The sequence below is a fragment of the Cyanistes caeruleus genome, chromosome 9 (genome assembly GCF_971803275.1).
Source record: "Cyanistes caeruleus chromosome 9, bCyaCae1.hap1.1, whole genome shotgun sequence".
NCBI lineage: Eukaryota > Metazoa > Chordata > Aves > Passeriformes > Paridae > Cyanistes > Cyanistes caeruleus.
The window spans coordinates 30,161,971-30,186,658 of NC_141709.1; the positions used below are offsets into that span (position 1 = coordinate 30,161,971).

General features: G+C 40.2%; 1 protein-coding gene across 3 annotated transcripts in view; it reads right to left on the reverse strand.

Moving 5' to 3' along the window:
- Positions 1–852: 852 nt before the first annotated feature.
- The window catches only part of USP24 (ubiquitin specific peptidase 24), a 61,015-nt gene continuing 37,179 nt past the window's right edge, over positions 853–24,688 (reverse strand). For all 3 annotated transcript variants that reach the window (XM_086842543.1, XM_086842542.1, XM_086842541.1), the window contains 34 exons: positions 23,769–23,928; positions 23,328–23,483; positions 22,704–22,774; positions 21,815–21,975; positions 21,338–21,399; positions 20,788–20,979; positions 20,420–20,537; positions 19,014–19,158; positions 18,186–18,305; positions 17,831–17,956; positions 17,523–17,621; positions 17,229–17,311; positions 16,880–17,021; positions 16,434–16,553; positions 15,817–16,037; positions 15,262–15,386; positions 14,545–14,686; positions 14,099–14,249; positions 12,984–13,079; positions 12,231–12,334; positions 12,033–12,146; positions 11,227–11,323; positions 10,947–11,063; positions 10,232–10,324; positions 9,821–9,923; positions 8,841–8,962; positions 8,263–8,376; positions 7,944–8,009; positions 7,604–7,670; positions 5,575–5,653; positions 4,919–4,994; positions 4,093–4,179; positions 3,523–3,633; positions 853–3,376 (listed from right to left, as the gene is read on the reverse strand). In XM_086842543.1, coding sequence (XP_086698669.1) covers positions 3,314–3,376; positions 3,523–3,633; positions 4,093–4,179; positions 4,919–4,994; positions 5,575–5,653; positions 7,604–7,670; positions 7,944–8,009; positions 8,263–8,376; positions 8,841–8,962; positions 9,821–9,923; positions 10,232–10,324; positions 10,947–11,063; positions 11,227–11,323; positions 12,033–12,146; positions 12,231–12,334; positions 12,984–13,079; positions 14,099–14,249; positions 14,545–14,686; positions 15,262–15,386; positions 15,817–16,037; positions 16,434–16,553; positions 16,880–17,021; positions 17,229–17,311; positions 17,523–17,621; positions 17,831–17,956; positions 18,186–18,305; positions 19,014–19,158; positions 20,420–20,537; positions 20,788–20,979; positions 21,338–21,399; positions 21,815–21,975; positions 22,704–22,774; positions 23,328–23,483; positions 23,769–23,928 — 3,903 coding nt within the window. In that variant the 3' untranslated portion in view covers positions 853–3,313. The remainder of the gene's footprint in view (positions 3,377–3,522; positions 3,634–4,092; positions 4,180–4,918; positions 4,995–5,574; positions 5,654–7,603; positions 7,671–7,943; positions 8,010–8,262; positions 8,377–8,840; positions 8,963–9,820; positions 9,924–10,231; positions 10,325–10,946; positions 11,064–11,226; positions 11,324–12,032; positions 12,147–12,230; positions 12,335–12,983; positions 13,080–14,098; positions 14,250–14,544; positions 14,687–15,261; positions 15,387–15,816; positions 16,038–16,433; positions 16,554–16,879; positions 17,022–17,228; positions 17,312–17,522; positions 17,622–17,830; positions 17,957–18,185; positions 18,306–19,013; positions 19,159–20,419; positions 20,538–20,787; positions 20,980–21,337; positions 21,400–21,814; positions 21,976–22,703; positions 22,775–23,327; positions 23,484–23,768; positions 23,929–24,688) is intronic.

Consider the following 24,688-nt stretch of genomic DNA (forward strand, 5'->3'; position numbering starts at 1 on the left):
GGTGATTTTTCAGCAGACTCCTTGGGCTGTCACCTCTGAAAACACACATCAGGATTTCAGCTCTGCTGCCTTCCCTGGGAGAGGGGAGGATCCAGCACAAGGTGTGAGCATGTTCCACGCCTGATAAGCCAGACAGAGCTTCCCCAGCTCAATTCAAGCCTTCATAATCCTGGTGGAAGGAAACAATATTAAAAGATTAGCCCTTACTTTGTGCCTCGTACGTGGGTAGGTGGAAAAGCCTCTCACATTCAGGAGAGCAGGGCTGATCCCAAGGATGCTCATCCCAGTGCTGGCAGCAATTTGCAACGCCCAGTCTGTGTTCCCAGGACCACCAGTGGAGAGCAGAGGCTGGATCAGGCTGGAAAAGTGAAAGTCCTTGTCCTTAGAGCAGGTGACAAAGGCAGAGTGGGGATGACAGCTCTGGCTGTAGCACCTGGTTCCCAAATAAGTGAGTAATGGAACAGCAGCTCCATGTGCACCTCTCTGCCCCCTGCCCCCGTGGGAGGCAGGATGAATTCACGCCCAGCTTGCCCACAAATCTTGGATCTGACACAAAATCTGCTCTAATCTGCCACTGTGAGTGTGGCCAGGGTAAATCACTCTGCTGAGGCCAGGAGAGGCTGCACAGAGCTACAGGTGTGACAGTGCCCCAGCACATGCCGTGGCATGAGGACAAACAGCAGCTCCAGGGCCACTCAGCTGCTTCCACTGACTCTGGGCAGGAGCCAGAACAGCAATCAGGGCACCCCTGGGGAGCTCAGCATCTGCAGGGCTGGCCCAAGGAGGTTCAGGATAAGAGGATCAACAAGACAAGAGCGTAGCAGCATGTGCACAGTCTAAAGATTACACTAGTTTTCTGTGAAAGGAATAACTTTATTCCATTGACCAGGAATCCCAAGACTGTTCATCAAGACTGCCTATTTTTCCAGTGCCAAATGTCTACTCATTAATCGGACAATATCTCCCCGAGTGCTCACAGGCAGGCTGTGGCTGCTCCTCACTGAACATTTTGTAAGCTGTATAAAAACATTTTCATCCAAAAAGATTGGCAGTAAAAATTACAACATATAAATGCATCACAATTTACACAAAAACTAATTGTTTTTTTTTTTGGTTTTTTTTTGTTTTTTTTGTTGAACTCTATTTTCCAAAAAATAATCTTCAGCAGGTTCAAATGACAGCAGCTGGAAACAAAAATAAGTGACCAAGTATCATCTTATTGCAAATTATAACCACTGACTTTGTACAAGCGTGAGCAGAACGGTGAAAAAGTTTGTATTGGTTTCAAGTATACACAGTGGTGATGAGCCATCCTGATGCAATTCCCACCAATGCTTCCCTGGGCCTGCGGCTATCCAGGATGTTGTTTCCATAGGAAATCACAGGAACCTGAAGTGACAAGTGGTGCCAACCCATAGGAACATGACCAGCTTCTCCCACCACATCACCGCTGTGTACTGACTCCTTGGGAAGATTCATGAGCCATTCCCAAAGCATTTGGGGGGGTGGGGGAAGGAAGGAAAGGGGGTGTCCGTAAGAAATGATTGGTTGGAAATTAATTTAAAAGGTGTCACATTTCAAATGTCCCGGCACATCATCAGAAACATTTATAAAATGCTATCTCTGCCACGTCTCTGTGAAGATGTTGTCTGGAAAAGGAAAGGGAGAGGCTCACTAGGGTGCCCCCCTGCCCCTGCACTCCGTGACGCCGGCTCTCCTACCCCACAATAAGTTAGGAAGCTGTTCAGCTGACATCACATCCCGTGCTTACTTCCAACAGTGAAATGACTGGTTACTTTCAATATTAGTGCACAACAGTGAAAAGCTGTCTGCTGCTCTGTGTTTTGGCAGCAGCGTGTGAAAAGAAACAAAAAAAGGCACTTTTTGGCTGGTTGTGCCTTTAACTTGGCAAATTTGTCTATTCTGGAGGTACCCAGGCACTCCTTAAGATGTCCCCCGTTTCTGTGCATGTTTGTTTTTATAATTTTTTTAAAGTAAGGCAGAATCCATAAATAAAGGCAAAAAGCAGTGCAGAAAATGTGACGAACACAAAATGTACAAAAGATGAAGTTAGTTGGCACAAAAGAAGCTTGAATCCAGAGCCAGAAATCACTGAACTGCACTTGACATAGAAAATAAAACTGTGCTCAAATCATCCCAACTGGTTTCCAGTTATTTGTGAGCAAATTAAAAGAGCTGTGATATTTTAAACGTTGCCTGGTCAAGTGAAAATACAAACAAAGCCAATTCTTTCTTTCCCCGTGTTAAAATTGCTATAAAATCTGCACAACAGTGTTCCCAGCTCACTCAAGGAATTATTCATCATATACAACCAATACCAACTTTCTCAGTAATTTCAAAGCATAAGCAAGTGATTGCAGATCCATGACTGAGACTACATTTTATTCAATATGTCTCCAAAGGTTAAAAATATTCAATGAGTAAAACTGCAACAGAATTCCTTCTTAAAGTGCTTTTTTCTTTTAAACTACTCATTAACTTTTTTATTTTTTTTTTTTTTTAAATTCATCAACATCCTTGACTAATAAATGCTTGCATACCCAGAGAACAAAGCTTTTCTTGTACTGCCCTTCCCAGTTGTCTGAAGGGTTTTTGGAAGGGTACTGGGAAAGATGACTCATCTCAGAGCTCCTTAACCAAACCATTCTGTAAGGAATCACTCTTCTTACAGAGCAATCCTGCTGATCTTTCTCATCAAGAGCTTTACAAATTAGCAGGGAGACATATTAAATACAGAAGTCCTTATGTAAACCCATTCTTCAACTAATATTTTACAATGAAATGTAACTCATCACACATCTTTACAGAAATTTGAATATTCCTATTCAATATTATCAGAAAGATTAAAAATTTGCCCTCCATACATAAGGGCAGTCTGTTTCTTTTTTTTTTTTCCTGTATAAAAACCAAAAGAATTTTTTTTTTTTTTTTTGCAGCATCACAGAAAAGCAACAGTTTTACATTCACTCATTTAATGTTCACATAAAAATTCAACCACTAGCGTTTGTGTATTTGATAAAATCTTCTTGACAAACTTGGTTTCGGTGTTTTGGACTGTCACAAGCTACTGCAGGTGAAAATGCAGTTTTCTAGACCATTTGTTGATCTGAAGCCTTTGTGCCTAAAAAAATGCTTTTATCTTTCAGGGAAACAACCTCTTCCAGCATCTCCTCTGGTCCTGTAAAGCCACTGCTCCCCCAGACTTCCCATGGCATAAGCAACAGGACTCCAGTTCCAGCAGGTACCAGGCATTGAGTGTTTGAGTTGGTTCCTGTGTTCACAGGGATCTCTTCTAAGGGTCAACATCATCAAGGTCACTTTTAGGCTCCCCAATCATCATAGGAGACTCTGAGCCCTTTCAAACACACAAGGGATGGGGAGAGAAGGACACAGTCACTTTTGTAAGGTGCACAGTTATTGTGTGGATGGTTCTGACCCAAGCCCCAGGGACCAGCTGCCCCACAGAGCTGACAGCAGAGGGTAAATCTGCCCTTATTTTACCTGCTGCAGGTGCCTCTCTCCATTCTCATTGGCAGGGCTGCTTTCTGACCCATTGCTGCTTCCAGACTGATCCTTCTCATTCAGCAGGGCTGTGGCATAGGCCAGAGTGTCCTGAGTTGGAAACAGTCCAAGAGAGTGTCAGGGGTCATAGTGATCCCTTCATTTCACAATTATTATTTTTAAAATGTTTATTGTTTTATTATTATTGTTTTTAAACAATAATAGCTGCTGCAGTGAGACAGCCGAGTCACCACTGGTAATTTTGAGTATTCACTAATATCACTCAAGGGTTAATTTTTTTTTTCAGGAACAACCACAGGGTCTGAGCTTCTAAAGGAAAAATAGCCTGAAATGCACTGAAATATCACAGAATCATTAGGGTTGGAAAAGACCTTTTAAGATCAACAAGTCCAACTGCCAAATCAGCACCACCACCATGTTCATCACTAAACCATGGCCTCACATTTTTTTTTAACACTTCCAGGGATGGTAACTAAAGCTGCCAAACCCAGATGCTTTCAAGAAAAGAAGTAAGCAAGGTTAACATCCTCTGCCAGGACTGACACATACCTGTGCTGAAATAGTGCGCTGGAAGGTTTTTGCAGTGGATGTTTCATTGGACACGTTACTCTGGGGAGCCCAGTAATGTTCAGACATCTGCATAAAAAGCCAAGAAAGCCATAAATTTGCCATTTGATTTTCACTTGTGTAAAGCCTCAACCACTTGTGATGGTGGGTGAACTAAGTCTGGAACAAGCTTCCTGAATTCTCTAGCAGTGAGCTGGAGATCTGGGGCACAGACACTTTAAATGCAGCCACAAAGTTTATTGTCCCTCAGCTGAAACCAACTTCTGCTGAGCTCCGAGTTTGCAAAGTGTCCTTGGATATTTATGAAAGATATGTTGGCCAAACTGTGCTGAGTTTAGAGGGAAGAACAAACACTACACGTGTGGGAGGAAAAGCTGTATCAGTTAACAGCTGTGCTTTGTGCAAAGCTGTGATGATTCTGTAAGGAATCCAATCATTTAAACATTCTCCTGCATCAACACACAGGCAATGGAAAACTGCTTTCTTAAAAAAAAAAAACAAAACCTGAAGCCTTCCAATATGAATACAGTGGCACTGAAAGCTTCCCACATAGCAAAGAATAATCACTGCAACCATTCACACTTGGTTTTATTCACTGTAAATGCATTTATGCCTGGAACACGTGGGGGGCTACTGAAGTTCTGGCATTGCATCAGATTTAGTTGCATCGAAGTAGTCCTTGTGAAAAATGAAGTAGCTTGTATTTTGTCTTTAGAGCCATCTCAGTGAGCCATGCAGAGGATGGAGATTATCTATCCATCATGAGTGTTGTAAACAAGTGACAATTTCCCTTTTACAGCCAAATTACCTTTTTCTGTAGCCACTGCACAGCCCAACTCCAGTGGTGTGAATTCTCCTTGAAGTAATCTTTTGCAGTAGGGCACCTTGGGAATTGAAATTATATTCATTAGTTAGGAACAAGGCATTCTGGCCAACACAAAAACAAAATACAAAGACTCCTCTCTCTTTGCACTGCTGCCCTCTGTGTGCATTGTTATCACTGCAAACTGACTTTAACTCTACAGCCCTGTTGTTAATTGAATTAGCAAGAGCAATAATGCCCAGTAAAATTTACTCAAAGCAATCTACTCCACAGATTCACATATTTCAGAATTATGCTTTATCAGGACATATGCCAAGCTCTAAACAAAGAGAATTTAGGAATCATAATATTTCAAAAATCTTGAACAGTGTCCCTGTGTTTATCTGGTGTTAATGGTCAGCCTCCTGCTCTGCAAATTGGCCTTTTTCTTTATAAATAGCAATTACCACTTGTTACCTGAGCAATCCCTTCAGGTACCAACCAGTAAAAATCTCACTTCATACTGGTAGCATGTGCTACCAAGACCTTGCACCAGCAACAAAGGATAAAACTGATCAAAAAGAGGAGTAGTAGGTTTTATAATAGTCACAGATGGATCTAAGGCAGGGATGAGGTTAAACTCTGAAACCTTCATTACTCACTTCTGAGCCAGAGTTACCAGGAACTTGACACACTGGTAGCAACGGCTGCTGTCCACGTGGTTGCTGTGGTGCATCAAGGCTGTGGGGAGAAACACATGGATTAGAAACCACAACCCAGATTTCCATATACCAGCCAGTCTGGAAACAAAGATGAAGCTAAAATTTTAAGTTAGGGAATAGATTTTGTTTCTACAGATGTTAGCATAAGTATTTGTGTTAAATACAAATGCTGTAAGTGCTGGCAGTCTTGAGTACTTCCACAACTCTACTGGATTAAAAATAGAACTGCTGCATTTTCACTTTGATCTTTCAAATGCAGTACCTGAATTTTAAACAGCCCTAATGCAGTTATTCTTCCCATATAATCCATTCTATGTTAGATAATCACTATGGTTACATTTGTCTGAAGGAAAAAAAAACACTGTCTGAAACCCCCATAAATGAACCAGATCACCAGCTTCCACCTGGATCAAAGTTTGCAAAGCCAGAGGAATGTTTAAAGCTTCTTCACATAAACAAGCATAGCAGAATTCAACAGCCATGAAACTGTTCCATGGGAGACTCAGGCAAAACCCCAGGCCATTCCTACCAAGATGTTTCTGTACAATGAATTCCCACCTCTTTAGCAAAATTCTTTGACTGAGGAGGAGCACAAAGATTTCCACGGAGCTACCCCAGTCAGATTTGCTACTCAAAAGTTGCTCTGTCCATAGCAGTCAGCAAAGAACGCTGTAGTGAAACCTCCAAAACCGGGAAAAATTGTTTGGGAACTGCAAATTGCCAGTTTTAATACTGTTGAAGCAGAGCAGATGATTAAAATTACAGCACTGCTGTACTACAAATTATGCACAAACATCCTATTAAGGACCACCAAAACCTATTATTTGCTGATTTCCCTTTCCTGGATTAAAACTAGTCAATGTGAGGGATGCTGTTCAATGCTGTTGTGAGGAAACTTCAAGGTAAAACTACAACTTTCACTCCCAAACCTCAGGGCAGTTCTCAAAACCTTCAACATAAAAATCCAATTGAACACTTGCACTTCTCCTCAGCAGAGGAAAAAAGGTCATGTATTGCCCAAGTTACAGCACAGAATTGGTCCAACTGGGACCAATTTATCCAGAAATTAAAATAATCACTTAGCTATTCTCTTACACTGCACATTTCCTTCTCTGCCATCAGCCATACATGGAGACTACTAAACAGGGGAGAGCACTGATGAGAGAAACAAAGAACAAAGCTAAATATTCCTTCTCACTAAATCAAGATCCAAACTAACTGAAGGTGAAAGCCACAGTCTGAAGCAGCTCCTCACCCAAACAGCCATGAAAGAGCTGCTCTAACCCATCAGAGGGGCTCTCTGTGTTACCCCACATTTCATTTACACACCAAAGCTGCTCCTCCTGATGCACATGAAATAAGCTCTCTTTACTTCTGGGATTTTTCTGTTGCTTTTGAATGCTTCACTAACCTCACTTCAGTGAAGTTCTGTATGTGATGGAAACACAACACTCTGTATGAGCAGCAACAGGTGGGAGCCACCTGTCCCACTGCAAGGCTCTACTGCAGCTAGCAGGGCAAGCATCCTGCTGTGCTGAACCATTTTCTTTTATGGTAATTAGGATGCTGACAAAACAAAAAGTCTGGCAGTTTCTTGAGAAATGTTAAGAAATGAAAAAATAATTTCAAGGTTACAGGATTCAAACAGCTCCTCTATTATGGTAATCAAAGGTACTTTTCTTCCCCCTCCCCCATTACACATACACCCTGATCTGCCCCTTATTTAAATAAGTTAGCTCTTTTCCCCAGATCCATTCCTTTCTAGTTTGCTGTCACTATAACATTCCAATGCTTAATTTGGATTTTCTTAGAGCATTTTTGGAGCGACAGTGGCCAAATGAAATGTGTCAAGTTTTTTTCCCTAAGAAGTAGAACAGTTTAGGAGGATTAGGAACCAGGAGATGGAGTGAACCACTAGCTCCATCAGGGTCAGTAGGAGACAGGAGTGTTCACCCACTGGCTTACTTGCCTATTAATCCATTTTCAGTTTCAAAGGCAAACTTAATGCGCTCCACTTGTAATGGGTCTTCAATAACCTGTTAGGAAAGAAAAATATCAACATAGGTAAGTTGTGTGTGATGATGCATCTACTCTATGGAATGGTTTTACCCACCCCCACATGCAGAACAAGAAAGACTGTGAAGTTTCACATGTCACTGGATTATCAAGAGAGAAATTCAGGAGTTAATAAAACTTCAGGATGATGGATTAAAATATGTGTGGATGTTGAATTACCAATGCAGTCCCGACATTTTTTGTTACACATCAATACAAAATCTATACTGTACAAGTCTTTACCCTTCACCTACCAGGATCTCATGGAGTAACTGGAATATGTTTTTCAGTTCATGAGGAGGAGCAGTTTCCAGCTGAGTCTGCGTGTAAGAAACAAAGTGACTTAGCAAAATACGCTGATGAAGCAAAGAATTTCAAGACAGCTTTACAGCTTTTTAAAAATTAATTAATTTAAACTGTAAATGCCTAAGAAAACCTAAACCCCACCTCCTCTCCAAATCCAACAAAACTGTACTGACTGTTCTGTGGTGCTGTTACAACGCACAAGACACAGGATGACCAAAGCCTGTGAGAAACACTTATGGGACAGGAGTGTCCTGGTTTTGTGTGTACCTTGATGAAGTGCAGCACAGTGAAGGAGAAGTGCTCATTGCAGAAGCAGCAGTACACCACCATCTCGATGAGCACCGACAGCGACCCCGTGAGCTCCCGCAGCGCGTGCATCACCTGCGGGCAGAGCACACCCATCACACACACAGCACACGGCTGCCTTCCCCAAAATACGTCTGTAACACAATGTTTGTCCTTCCCAGGAAGGATGCAGCCCCTTTTTCCCCCAGAGCTTGCATGGCCCAGGAGGCTGAACCCCTGCCCTCACAGCATTCCTTCAGCTCCTGATGGCCACCTCCAAGAGCCTGGTCAAGCATTGTCCATTATGTCAGATCAACTCAATTTAGCACCTGCATTTGACATGGCAAAAAGCTGCATAAGCCCTTGCAAAATGTGCTTAAAACCCAAAGTTTAGGGATATACTAGAATATGAAGAGGTCAAGAAACTAAAGGTGCCTTCTTGTTTAGGCTCATAATAGCCACTGCTTTTGGATAATCAGTGTTTTTCATGAAAGGATATGTCAAAGGAATGCATCAGGTGAGTTTTTAGGTTCAAGCAGGGCAGAATTTAGAACAGATACCTCCATTAAGTAGGGTTTTCCCTCAGACAGGAATAGCAAGGCTTCCACTTCTTCATGGAGCGCCAGAAGTGGCCCTGAAGTGGTGATGCTGAGAGGTGGACGCTGCTTAAAGAGACCAGGAGCTATAACAGCAAATACAAAAACAATCCACTCATAGATTAGTTTGTTCTAACACACCTTGAAGACACTGCTGCTCATTTGGCACCATGAAATCCCTCATGACACTCATCTCAACTAGTTTATAGCTTGTGTGCTACCACTCCAAGTAACAAATCTCTTGCACACTGAAGTGTCACTTGTTTTAGTCACAGCAGACAAAAGAACTGCAGGAAGGTCAAAGCAAAATGTCCACAGACTATCAACTTTGAGCTTTAGTTTTGCTCCCAATCACTCTTGCACATTTATCATATCCAAAATATTTATAATTCTCCTGTTATCTTCTGATTTTTGACTGCTTTCAACCTCAGAGAGAAATTAAGCTATTCTTTTAAATGACAATGTCAAGTTCTTCCTTCAGGAAACTCAAGATTTTAACTTATTCCTTTATTATCTTTATTTGGATATTTCTGCCTCTTGTAAGAAGTAACTAGGGGAGTGTTTAATTGTTTGTTATTCAGTAGCTTAGTCTAAATACCCTCCTTTAGATTAGCAAAAGACAGGACAAGTCTAAACAAAATACAGCCTGTGAATCTGTTCAGCCAACAACACAGCTCAATTCACTCACATGAGGAAAGACCTTTTAGGCATATGGGGAAGTGAGGAAGGTACAAAACTGTTAGTATCAAGATTTCCATCCCCCCAAAGTACTGTTTGCCACAGCCTCTCAATACATTTACAGGAAAATCAGAAGTAATCAAACTTGTATTAATAATTTCTGCCTTAAATTCAAAACGACTGTATTTTCCTCACTAAAATTAAGTTCCTCCCAGCCAATGTAACTGAAATGTCAGGTCACCAAAGGACAAAAACACAATTCTTACCAACATTTCTTTGTGAGGAGACGTCAGAGTGCAAGACAAGTAGTGCTACAGTGTTGTGAAGATATCCAAACTCACGTGCCTGTGCTGAACTCCACCTGCGGTTCTGCTTGAGCCAAAGACAGATTTAATTAACTTTCATTTATTTAATCCACTTGGTTAAGCCAAAATAATATTTTTACACTCCACCACCATGGTATAATACTTTGGAGTGGGTAAAAATTTTATTATTATCAAAAAGATCCTGCTCACTTCTGCCACATGCTAATTACACATAGGTGGGCTCACACTTGCATGAGGTTTATAGAACAACTGAAGGATTTGTCTATTCTACCACAAGAAAAGTATTTATTAATAATTTAAACATCATCAGAGACATGGGGATGGCCAAAGTACAGCACAACACAACTGTACCTGATTGCTCTGCCGGTTGGGGCCAAGGAGAAAGTTGACCATGTGCCTCAGGGCAGAGTGTCTGAGGAGAAGGCTGCTGGCCCTTATTCCCTGCTGTGAAGACAAAACCAACAAATTACCTTCCTGTCCAGGTGAAGAATTACTGCTCAAGAGAACAGATGTAAAATGCACAAGTTGAAACCTGCACTTCCCACTCTAAAACCCCCATAATATCCCAACACAGATCAATAAGATAAACTGCTGAAGAGCTGTCTTTACAGCACATTACACAAACCAGAGCAGAATCAGCAGATGCACAATAAATGTCTTACAAGAAAAAAAGGCAAAAAGAGTAGAGAAATATTTCTATATTCTGCTAATATTCTGCTCCCCATGAAATAAAAATCCTGAATGCTTGATTTAGATCTATATCTGTATCTATCTTTGTATTTTTATTTTTTTTTAACCCCATATAACCCTTCAAAACAGACAATCAAAATTCAGACACTGGAAATGACATCTTCCATTGGTATACTTTGCTGGTACATTTTTGTGTGATGTTATCCTAATCCATTATTCAAAGCCATTTATTTAAAAAACAAAACAAACCTGATTACTCCTAATACAAGTTCAGAGTTTCACTGTGCTGCAAACCCTTCTATGAATAAGGATCACTATCTGCTTTATCACTGCCTTTTAGAATTTAAATAGCCATGAGAAAACAATGTTTTCTTACCTTCTGTACAAAGTTATTGAATAGCAAAAAGTACTGAGCACAGTTTTTACAGTTTTCAGGTACATCTTTATCCAGTAGAGCAAGTAGCACCTCCAGTAACTGATGTAGAGTTTTTAACTGTGAAAACAAAAAAAAAATTTGAACGTAAAGAGCTGTCTACTGCTTAAAAACCCAAAGTGTTTCAAATCCCTCCTGGGCAGGAAGAGATGAGCATTAAACTATTCTAGAAAAGAAGAGCTACAACCAGGAGATGCTTGGAGAGGGGGTGACACTCACTGACCTTCTCCTGATAAAGCAAGGCACTGTCGAGGGTTTTTTCAAGGATAGTGGCCACAGCAACTCGCACCTCCCTCACGCTGCATTCCAGGAGGAAAGTCCTGGAAGAGAAAAGGTGAAGCTGCAAAAAGAACTGGAATCAACATGTACACACAGCTGCTATGATTCAATGTGGTGTTTAGTATTTATTATTTTAACAGTCCAGGTACATTTTGTATTGTACCTCTGTGAGTAAACTTTAACATTCACACACTCCTGCTTGTAGTGAGGCCTATAATATTCCTATTACTCCATTCATAGCTCTCATAGGATGCTGTTTTTCAATGCAAATTTAAAGATACCATTTTCTTTACACTGACACACTTCTTTCAGCATGTCAGATCTCCATTAATTTGTTTTCAAAGCACCTATTAGCTGATCCTTAGCTTGGCAACAGGAAGATGTTCCAGTCTATCTGTGATCTTTGTCAGGTAAGTATTTAACTTACCTTACCCCAAACATTTTCACCATGTTCTCCTTTCCCACCACTTGTAGGGCTGACCACACAAACTTAAAACACATTCCAAGTCCCTTCACTGTATTAATCTCCTGCATTCTCCTCCATGCACACTGCGCTATCTAATTTGATTTTCAACATTCTCAGAGAAAATACTAGAAATAGAACTCAAAGTCATTATCTAAAGTGTCTGTTTAAATAATGTGCACAGTCAACTCTTTGGGAATACATCAGTATAGTCCAGATGATGTTAAGAGAAAGCTTTATCCACACATGAGACACAAAACACCCCAGACAGAATTACCAGGACTTACTTTACAAGCTCCCGGCCCTCTGGCCCAACGAAATACTCAACCAACCACTGACAAGCATCAATGCTTTTGGAGAGCAGTGCATCTATGGTGGCAATCCATTCTTCTGTATCAGCCCTTCAACAAAACAGGGACAACTATCAGTAATCCAGGAGGAAAAAACACCTCTCAAAACTAAACCGTGTTTCTTGTTTGCCTTACCTGAGTTTCTTCTTGGTTCGGAGATAAGTTTGGAAGAGGAATTGGACTGCCAGCTGTAAGCTCACCTTTGCCATGCAGGGATAATAGGGATGCTTTACCTTAGTCTGAAAGAAATATCAAATTTACTCCAGAGCAGAAGGATGCCTACAGCACACATGCTGTCTCTTAAACACATCAATGTGTTCTATCCAAGTTATTTGCTTCACTTGGAAAAAACAAACCACAGCATTTTTCTGTGCTAAGTCACTCTCCAGTGCTGACTGTGCTACTATATAAATATGCTAAAACAGGAGCAAACTTGCTGTAAGGCCAACTAGATCTGTGGATTTTAAACATTTAATAAATTCTGTTTCTTTATGACTCCATTTAGAAAAACTTAATTAAGAAAATATTACCAATTAAAACTCTATCAGCTCTGAGGCAACTAACACCAACTTTTGGACGTTCCATATGGAGAGGGATTTCTGTCCCTCTAGAGCTCAGTTTGCATCATTACAAAATGTATGGTTTATTAAATAAATTTTACTGGGGCAAAATGTTTTTCCCACTACTAGAAAAGGAGGCTGGAGCTTGCTTTGAGACAGATGTTGTCATCAGCATCAAAAATTACTGGAGACAAGGAATAGCTTGTGTGGAAAAGCAAAATCATGTCAACTCTTCTCTTCCAGTTTTCTTGGTTTGACCCAAATAGCTTTTGTGGCCATTTTTCCCAACATACTTTGAACACTCCAAGATTAAAATCCAGATACTTACAGCATTCAGGGATGCTAATGACAGAACAAAACTGAAGTAGTCACTACTGTATACATCTCTGTTCTTCATAAATTTCAAGTTTTCATCTCTCACCATCTATAAAAGAAGGCAAAAAAAAGTTAAAAATGTTGTCAAAATACATTTCTCTAACAACAACTTCATCTTTTATGTAAATGCGTGGTGTTTAAAAATCAGTGTCAAACTTACTCTGTTTCCTTCTGAATCACAACTTCAGCAGAGGGAAAAATACATACAGGAGAAGATTTGGTATAAAACCAGTGATTTTCTTACAAAGATATTATAAAACAACAGATGAGGGACTTAATCATTTGGCCATTAAGGGAGAAAAGGAAGAAATTGCAGGTAAGTTCTATTTTTCACTTGTTTTTAATGAAGAAGCCAAGAGAACACCTCTCAAACCAGAAAGGCTTGCCTAAAAATTTAGATGCAGACAGCAAGGAGACCTGGTGTAATTACAAGCTGTAGCCACAATAAGGTATTTAAATGCCAAGCCCTTCTTTTTTCAAATGAGATTTTGTTGAAAGACTCTCAATAAATTGGAGCAAAGTTCTGTTCATTGTAATAATATAATCCCAGATACAAGAATGCCCAAAGTGACTGTTAATGCCCTGAAACAGCCCATGTGGAGGGCCAGAGAGAGCCTGCAGTTTATTCTCCCTGTGTGTGTGATGCAAGCTCTCTTCACTGCTCCTCCTCTTTCTACATTCTTGTGAACTCAAGAACTTGAGGATCACTGTAATTTGCCATCATCTCCATTACTCCTCAAGTGTACTCCAAATGAAGCACCTTCTCTGCTGTTGTTTCTCCCTGCCTGCATGCTGACTGCTGCCAGATCTCATGTTTGATTCATCTGCCTGCAGTTTCTTCAAAGCAAAGAATTGGTGGGCAAATTTTGTGAGAAGGTACAGCAAAACTGACAATAACGTATCACTAAACAGCTGTTTAGTAACTTTATGTCAGAATCCAGAACTCGTTTCTAGTTTTACTACAAGGTAATTACTTCAAGGTAACCTTTAAAAGTTACTGTGTTTCTTTCATTGTGTGATCAAATTTTACAGGGGCAGAATTTAGTTGCCACTTTCAGGGTGCTCTACCTGATAAATCCTCACAGGCATTTTCTCTACAAAGAGTCCCTTTTTTTCTCCTTTTCGAACCAGTTTAGTCAAGATGGAGAGACGGTCACTGTTGGGCCTGTGAGGTCGAGGTGATGATTGGGGTGAAATTTCTGGTGAAGAGGGAGCAGATCTGAAATATAAACAAGCTGAAGGTGAATAAAGAAATCCTACAACAAAGCTACAGTTTAGGTATAAAATACCAGTGCAGCCAGGGTGATCTTAAGGCAATTTTGATGACAGCAGGCTGTCAGTCAGCTGGAACTTGTTGCAATAGCAGTAGCAAACAAGCAGCTTAAAAACCAACCCCAATCAACGGAAGGGCGAATACATTGCTTTGCTGGACAGGAAATATACAACTTTTAGCTGTGGAGAGAATTCTAGGTATCAATATGAGAGAAACCTTTATGGATACAAGAGGAACTCACAAGGAGAGGTCCTCAGCTTCCTGCCTCACGACACTGACTCGGCTTTTCTTTGGTAGGACAGGAGAGTTCTGGTCGGACACTCTCTGGTAGAACAGCATGTAGGCATTCCAGTAGCGCCGGCGCACGTCGGGGTAGGGGTTTGCTGTGGGGAAAACAGGCAGTCCATGAAGGCCCTTGAAGGGTTAGTACCTTTCCCATTCCCATATGGAAGCAAAACTGGGGGTACCAGTAATGTGAATGGTAGTGGTGTAAGCCTATCAGATCAAAACATCAATCTGTGCCCTTGATTAAAACTGTCTGAATTATGAAACAGGTGAATATTGGAAAGGTATTTGGAATAAATTCCTTAAAGGATTGAAAAGTTCAACACTATGATGGCACACAGTGTTCTATGAAGTCATTCTCACTAGCCTAAAATAAGGGGTGTTTTATGTTTCGCTGGTTTTTTTTTTTAAACTATATTAACAAGGTGCCATTTTGCTTTTCAGTCTCTGCTATTAAGTCTGCAAAGTGCTGGGTAACAGTGAATATGGCTCAATTGATATTAGGCCATACACAAGCTGTTCTGTCCTTCAGTAAAGGGAAGGCTTTAGGGAAACAATGCTTCAGAAGGATTATTAGCCCAAGTAACTTAAAGTGCCTATAATGGACTAAGTTCTACTGCTACTGAAATCAGTATGAAATATGAAGCTACTGTAAAATCAGTCTTCTGCTTACATTGATCGTAGACTTTAGGTCTATACTCTCCACCAAAACATTCATATTCCAGGGTTTCATCAGTCAAATCAAATTCTTCAACAACGGTGTCATTAAATTTGTACCACTTTCCTTTTCCACATCCTCTGTGATCAAAACACAACAGAAACACAAAAGAAACAAAGTTACTTGATTGTCTCAGTAAAAAACAAACTACCCTGAATGGCCCAGAAGCAACAAGCCTGAACTGGTATTTGTTTCGACAGTAAGAAGAAAGCTTAGTTCAATCCATGTCAAAGTAGCATTTTAAAAAGTAACCTTGATTAAAACTATGAGAAGCACGTCACTTACAACTCTGTATCATAGGAAGCCCTCAAACTGCAATACAAGGTGCATAAGAATTAATGGGAATTTTACTCTATGATGTCCCATATCCCTGTGTCATTGCCTCATGACAGGTGTTGAGAAAGGGAAGTGTGTTTCCAGTAGAGCTCTGGATGGCTCCATTCACCTTCCCAGAAGAAGAAGCCTTTAGACAGCTCTCAAACCTCCCCCACGAACCTTCTTGCCCGTTACCTCCTGTCCTTGATGAAGGAGTAGTAGTGCCCTGCATGAGCCTGGCCACTGTGGACAATCACACCAACGAGCTCGTAGTTTTCTGTTGGGGCCACTTTCTTCCTCGGGGAGCCTCCTCCTCCCTGGTCTGTGTTCCTGCCGTTTTCCCCCACTTCTGAGGACGAGTCCTGACGAGCCATCCCTGACACAGTGTAAGGTTCCATGTTCAGCATCCAGGGAAACTGTTTGAAGAGATATTTTGGATTAATTAAGACATTGCAGTGCGTACACTCTTTGTGTAATTTTATGAGAATGGTATCAATACTTCCCGCACTGGGAACACCAAAGGAAAATATGGAACTTCAACTTCTTATGCTTATTCCACAGATGTTAGATAATAAACTCACTTTAAGGAGGTATTTTGTCTTGCTTTCTGAAAGGACCCTGAGAATGCTGCAAACAAGGAAAGCTCTAAGGAAAACCACTTATTTTCTGTAGCACTACCATGTTACTAGTGTACCACATACTCAAAATCCCTGCATCAAAACGTGGGGAAAAGAAAGAAAAATGAACAGGAAGAATGAGAGTCCACTACACAAAGTAGCTGGGGAAGGCTCCATAAAGAAAAGTTTTCTTACCCTTATTTGTTCATCGTATTTAATAGAACGGCCGCTCTCCCAGTCAAAGCCAAATCTCATCAGGTGAATCACCAGCAGGCTCGGTAAGACCTTAATGCAGGTACGCTTCACTGTAGTTCTCTTGAAAAGAAACAAGATTATCACCTCTATCTGATACCCCAGGCAATCTGCAGCATCCTTCTAGAGATTCACAGGGCAAATCCAGCCATGGGAAGCAGGGTGTCCATAGGATGACTGCGATACATCTCAGCGTCTTACACAAAACTTTACCATCCTGCCATCCCTCTGAATTTTTAGTTTACAACATGAGTTACAGGCATTGAACCTTTGGTCTTCAATGCAGCAAGAGTGAGCAGCATTCTAAGCATGGTTCCCATGACCATGTAATGCTTAGAAAGCATCAAACTGCACATGAATCTTCTTTCACAAAAATTAAGGATCAATACCTTTTCTTCACACTTTTCACAGTAGTAGGCATTGCTTCCTTCCAGAACCTCTCCTCTAACAAACTGATCCAGTGATATTTCCAAGCTTTGACATGAAGTCACACCAAGGTTGAGAGCCATGAAGGCTTCCTCACGCTCATACCTAAATTCAAGAAGAAAAACATATTAGGACTTACCCAGCTGGCAGGAACAAAACATATGTTTCAGAAAGAATACTGCATTTGCCCTGCAGCTATCAAACCTGTGATGCTCACAGGGGCTTTTATCTACTTTCTAGTACTTTGTCCTACATATTTTAATATTCTGGGAGCACATAACTTGGTAACTGATGCACTAAATGTGACATTACCTGTGAGGACAGTCCTTGCAGATCTTCTGATCAGAGAAGATTCCTTGAAAAGTATTCTTAAATATTTGATCTCTTCCTATTTTCTGTTGGAGATGTAAAGTTAGACATCAGTTGGATATATTGCAGGGTGGAGGACCAAGAAATCAGTAGGAATTTTAAACTCCTGAATACTGTGCAGATTATAAAATAAGCCAAATGGCTCTCTACCTTCTTTTCTAATGATCAAAGCAAAAAGAGAAAAAAGGTACCAAGGATATGCATATGAACCAGAAAAGAAATTGCTGAGGTTTTTACCTTGAGGTATTCATCCATTTGATCTATAAGACTGGTGAAGAATTCATAAGCATCCTGTTGCTCTCTAACATAAAGTTCCTTATTCCACATCTTGAAAATCTATATGAAATATAAATATATTTTTATGTTAAAGTTGATTGTTTCATACATATATCGCTAAGAAAAGTAATTTTTATATAAATTGGTTATTTCAACATGTTTTGATTTTTTGAATTAGAACTTCATAAATCCTGCAATTAGAAAAGGCTGAATAAATGATTACTTTTTAAGCAGAAAAACTATAGATTCTAAACAAAAAGATGCAATACCTTCCAAAAGTTCTCAGGTACATAATACTGTAGCTTGCTTTCCATCAAATGACCAAAAAGAGATTGAACTTGATAGAACACATTGTCATCAGGATTGTCTGTATCATCATCAATGGAAAGCAAGGCCTGGAAGGAAATAAATGACCTTATTAAATTGGTTTTTGGAAAAAATCATTACTGTAAGATGTAATGGCACACAGCACTACAACTTAAAATTCGTGTATTTATTGTGCATATTCATACATACACAGTTGCCTTTTTATTTTACAATTTATTTACAAATGGTGCTAGGATGAAGTGGTTCAAGTGAAAGTAATTCCAAAAAGAGGACTTCACTGGATGCTGAACTAATTACCTCTGGGAGACCAGGCTGCATATAGAGCTGCTGGAAAACAGCATTCATGTAACAAGTAGCACCACCATTCTTCAGTCCCACAAATCCAGAAATGGAGCGACTGTCCACTGGTGGAAGGTACTAGAATGACAAATACATTTTTTGTCTCAACAACTTATAAAAAACACGAGGCTCCAACAACATTCTATGGCTTTTATAATCACCTTTATATTGTGGAATCACAGAATGGTTTGAGTTGGAGGGGACCTTAATCCAGCTCCACCCCCTGTCATGGGCAAGGACAGCTTCCACTATCCCAGGTTGTTCCAAGCTCTGTCCAGTCCGACCTTGGACACTTCCAAGGATGGGGCAGACACAGCTTCTCTGGGTAACCTGTGCCAGGCCCTCACCACCCTCACAGAGAAGTGTTTCTTCCCAATATGTCACCTAAAACTACTTTCTTTCAGTTTAAAACCACTCCCCCTCATATATGAGCTGTTAATAACAATTTAATGGGGAGCCAGGGATATAAATTCTGAAAAACTGCAAGACGACCGTATGCAATCATTTAAATATTTAACACATTGTACAACACTGTTGAAAATGACCTAAAATGTAATAATAAAATTTGTGACATTGAGGAAATATTTCTTCCTTACTCAGATAATAACACACTGAAGTATCTGCTTCTGAGGAAGATCAAATATATTTGCATTTACCCTTAGCTGCATTGTATCATTTTAAATTGAAGACCATGGAAATCTCATGAATGAATCAACAAGTAAACCATGTACAGCACTCCAAACCATGCTAAAACAGATTAAAAAAAAAAAAAGGCTTCTTGCTTACATCAAACTCCTTGGTGAGTGCAGGGTCACACTGGTGGTGCATAGAAAGCAGCTCCTTTGTAATAAGCTGGAGATTGGAGGGTGAGCTATCAGCCAGCATTACCAGCACTTCATAAGCAGCTAATCTGCTGTCTGCTGTACTGCACCTGGAAAGAAAACCACACCTCAGATCTACTGGCTAGATGACTCAATGATTTCTAATTCCAGAAAGCTGTATTACTCAGAACAAGCAACAATGTTCTAAAGAACACTTGGAGTGATTAAACACTCCTGAGGGACTGCAGAGTGCTATTTTTTTTTTTTTTTTCTTTCTTGGGGTAGGAGAATGGGGAATAATCCAGTGAGAAGAGTGGCAAGAGGAATACCCCTTTAAACAAGCCTTCTTCACGGACATGGATACACTTACTAACATTCAGGAGCAAGGAAAAGGAGGAGCTCTAAAAGAAGACAGAATTGGTTGCATGTCTGAGGACAAACAGACAGATACTCTCCACCATATAACACTAATGGAGACAAAATGACTTTTTTTACAGGGAGGGAAGCTTGGGAAGAGCTAGACCAGACAACACCTTCCCAACTCAGCTCTTCTCAGTGGTCATTCAATACAGCAGCCCTTTCTTCTGAAGTCCAAAGAAAAGGCTTTGTTTACTTTAGGTAAACAAAAGAGCAAACTTGGGATGAACTGCAATGGAGCAAAGCTGGAGCAGAACACTGAAATGGATCAAGTCTCATTCATTTCAGGGCTGTTAAATGCCACTGGAACCTTCTTTTGGGTTTGTGGAAAGGCAGTGAGGATCTGCATGATCTAACACCAACTACTCAGTGCAACCCAGCTGCATTAGGTCAGAACTCCACATGAGCTAATTTACCCCTTCAGACACTGTATGGCCATAACAGCTGTGACAGGGAGGAGAAACTCCCCTCTTTTTCCTCCAGTTGATCTATTCTAGGCTGTATCAGCTTTCTCAGGTGCAAGGTGCTTGGTGTTAGATTTTTAAAAAATTGGTAGGGAGAAGGGAAAAAGAAAGTAGTGGTACTTTTGAGATTCTCCTTTACAAGGAGCTTGGGAATTTAATTTCCTGCTCATGCTCCAATTTAGCCAACACCCTAAGCAGTAACGAGCTAAAGGAATATTCTTTGGACTCATGAAATCAGCACTTGGTTGTGCTTGAAGTTCATCATTGATCTAACAAAGCCCAGACTTTGAAGTAGAGAAACACAAGGATATTGGACCACACAAAAACATAAAATGCTATTTGGGCATTTGTGTAGGAAGTGTAGAAAATGGAGAAATGCTTCACTACTGGTATTAAATCCTACTGTCTGTAAGATTTAATACTGACATTTGCATTCATGACATTCAAGACAAAACTCAACATTAAAAAAAAAAAGAAAAAGAATTTTTACTTTGGATGGAAGTCTTGCTGACTGATTGCAGCACTGCCTGCTGGGGAATGGCTGTTCAGAATAATCCTGGATGCTCGGAACAGGAAATCATCCAACAATGGCTTAATCAAAGATGAACCTGAAACACAGCAATCCACATCTACTGTTAAATACTCACATTATCACTGCAAATGCCAAAAAGGTGTTTTATGAAAACAAAATCACTTCATAGCACCACAACAACAAATGTTTTGGCAAATATTAAAGGCACTGCCAGAATCAGTCCTTATAGCTCGGTATCACTTCTCCTGATGTCTTCACATGACTGTCTAGTCATGTGTCAATGCAGAACTCACACCAGTCTGGTCAATTTAAAGAGGAATACTCACCAACCATTTCCTTCTCTGCCCCACAGAGTGAAAGGAGAGTCTTGATGAGCCTCAAGTGTCCTGCTAACAGGATGTTATCAGCCTCACTAGTCTCACACTCTGCTGTGCGGTTGGGTTCGAAATTGTCCAGCCAAGTGATCTCATCCTCTAACATGGCAGCTGGGCTTATCTTCAGCTGCTCCATTTCTGATGCTGCAAGGAAAAAAAAACAAACCAGGAAGTCAGTAAAAATTAGCAGCTTTGGAAATGTAGAATATAAATACAAAGTATTTTAAACCGTTTGGTAATGATCTAGTTCTGCCCCCATGTGTATCGAGTAAACCTTCCACCAAGGAATTCAGGCCACTTTCCAGAAGGAATGAGCTGCCCTGCAGCTACCCAATGCCAAGAACAGACCATGCCAGGCACTAGCACAGGACACTGGCAGGTCACTCTGAGTTCAAGGTGTAAAACCCCTTTCTGCAGGCAATTCTACATCTTTTCTACAGGAGGAAGAAAAGCTTGGATGCTGCCATCAGAATGACTGAATCAGGTGTCTGCACATACTTACATGTCAGGTCATCCAGTAATTGACATCTCAGGTCAAAATATTCTGTACACTGGGACAAAAGTCTGAAAGAGATATACACAGAGGAAAGGTAAAATTAAAATCATAAGCTTTTCTCTAACCAGTTGTCTTTAAAGTCTGTGTGCTCTGTCCATCTAACCCAAAGCAGCACAACCATCTAGGTGTGCCTCTTCATACTGCAGCTTTAAAAAAACATTCCTTCCCAACAGCTACTTCTGAACGTTAGGAATCATCTTTAATCCTCATTTCTTCCCTCACCTCCTAGCAATTCTAGTTAGTTACCAGTGGACAATAAAACAACAACATGCTTTAGCTTCTCACTTACTCCTTTAGAAACTGCAGGATATCTACTTCCAACACTTGCCAAGTGCTAATCTCTTTTTCCTCAGAGCTCCCACAGTGCTGCTCATTTCAGAACGTGTCAGATTTGCTCCCTCAATAAACACACATGTGACTTACCTCTGGTTGATTCCTCTCATGATGCTGGTTGGTGACCAAAGAGGCAGCTGGGCCCCAAGAACAACGCTCAGGAGGAACTGGTTTGGCTTTTGAACATCTGGGTGAGCTGATGTGTCTGTCTGGCTAAGGGTGTACAACTGGTCACAGGCAACGCGACGAATCTGGAACAGTGACATTGACATTGTCAAACACCAGCAGCTACTCAAAGGTTGCAGAAATCCCCACACTCCTGTTATGTTAGAAATCTAACAGGAAAAATGGACAATGCAATGGTGCAAACCAGCTCTGCACCCACCAACCAGGGTTTTTAGAAATTTAACAAACCCTGTTCATCCCTGAGTGAAAACCTCTGATAAACACAAATAATAAATACAGATAAAGGGGAAAGATGCAATGACTTCATGCAAAATAGATGATAAATCATGTATCATGAAATTAAGTAAGCATAAAAGTCAATAGATTTTAGAATATCCATGATAATCTTAAATCAAAAAGAATGACTTTTAGGAGGGTTCTGACACTTGGAATCAATGTTCCGAAGTATTTATTAAATTTTACCCAAAGTTGTTTGAAACTTTCCCTAAAGTACTAATTTTACAGAATTTGTGTCACCAAAATGAGACTATATTCTTTAGACTAGTCACAGCACAGTCCTGTGCATCTCATGGATGAAACAAGCCTAGAAAGTGTAATACTACAGCATTTTCTATCAACCCATCACCAGATACTGGAATTACTAACAATTATACAAAGTTTATTTATTCAAATAATAATCAGTGGGAATACCTGCAATGAACAATTTTATGTTCAGACCATATGAAATTATCAAAACTATCTTAATTATCTTTCAGAAGGAGAATTTAGAAAGTTTTCAGAGGAAGACCCTCACCTCAGCACTTGGTGATCCAAGCAGAATATCAATGATGAAATCAGCAACACAAGGCAAATTGTAAAAAGATCCTGGAACAGAAAAGTACCAGGTTATCTTATTAAAAATAATATTTTAAAATAAGTCAGTTACAGTCTTGCATTAAAATACCACAGGGCCTAGAGGACATCAATACAGAAAAGCAGTAAAGGCTATTTCTTGATCTCCTTCTCTCACCAGGGGCTGCCACCATGATAAAACAGCATTTTCCTTGCCTTCCTGCACCACCAGTACTTACACTTCCTGTACACAAAGACTCAAGTACTAAACAGGAGCTATGCAAACAGATTTGCAAGCACTCACAAAATTACAGACTTCAAAGGCAGTGCAAATATTTATATTCTGGCAGTAAGTCAGCTTTCCCAAAACATTTCCAACCAAGGCATAGCACTACATGCCTTATTTCAGCTCTGGAAAAAAAAAAAATCCCTGTAATTTTAAATGAAATGTGTTTTTAGCTTGAGCTGTCTCAGCTAACAAACCTACAAATTTCTCATTATTTTGTTTTTAAGTTTACTGTATCCAAAAGCCTCCTCCCACCTGGCTTATACTCCAAGTAGTGAATAATCCAATTTTTTTCCATACCTAGCTGCTGACTACGTAGCTGAAGGCAGGTTACTAAGAGAGACAAGGCTTCCCCAGCAATGAGAGCATCTTTGGTGGACACAGACTGCTGCCTCACACAGATCCCAGCGTGCAGTGCCGTGGGCTCCCCTTCACTTCCCGAGCTGCAGTTACTTCCTGCATTAAAAAAAAACCAAAAAACAACAAGTGCTGTAATTTATTAAATTTTACTCAGATGTTTTCAGCTTTTTGTTAGTTCTCTGCAATTGAAAAGCTTCTCTGAATGCCTGATGAATGTACATAAATTTGATCAGATTTTTTGTAATTTAATTATATAATGTCCCAAGCTGGAGGAGATCCAAGAGGATGAGCATCCAATGAATTCAGTTTCAAGCTCCTAAAGTGTTCAGTTAAGATTAAACCAAATGCTTTTAGATTGGTTTAGAGACACATTTAACCCACCTGAGCTGCTAAGTCTGTTTCTAATCCCAGCAGGGAAGAGAGTGTTGCTCTCTTTGATGGGCTGACTGCTTCCCACGAGGTCCAGGCGTCCTGCAGCTGCAGCCCACGAGAGGCGCATGAAACAAGCCACTGTGGAGGTGAAATCGTTCACCTCCATGGTCTGGAGGAACAAGAAACAGCAGTTACTTGTGTGATATTCAACAATCTCTGTTAATCACAGGGATCAGAGGAATGTATTTTCTGGATCGTGTCTAATTGACATATACATTTGTTTTCCCCTCTCTTCTCTACACAGGTTCAAGGATTCAAGAGTCTTTGCTCCCAATGAGAGATTGGTATTGCTGTCTTAGGAGAAGCAATTAATTTTTTAATTCTCCACGAGGATACATACCCTTGTCACCTATCTGGAGGCAGACATGGTGATTTCAATCATTCAGTCCATTTGGGAAGCACTGCCCAACAACCTAACACAGCACACTTGTCACATGGACTATGAAGCTTCTTTCAACTGGACTCAATGGGTTTTCAAACAACATTTTTTTAAAGTAATGAAAATAAAATATTTCCTTTTTCTCCACAGTACCATCAAGCAAATTTAATTTTTAATGAGCTATTTGGAAAAAGCTTGTCCTAGTCTTTTTAATTTAAAGTATCATGGATTCTAAAGCCACAAGTTCAAGCAGGAACATTCTCCTTTCAATTCACAGGAAATTAACAAGAATAAGATCTTAAGAGTTAAGTGTGACCGAGGATAAACCACAAGTAAGATTCCTGTGTACATCTATTTCTTGCAAGCACTTTTGGGATACTGCTTCCCTTTGTAGTGCCAAAATAATTTATGAGATCAAGAGTGGAAGAAACACTGATGGTCAAGATTTTCAGAGGCTTTTAAATGGAGCCAAGGCAAAAGCCTGTATGAA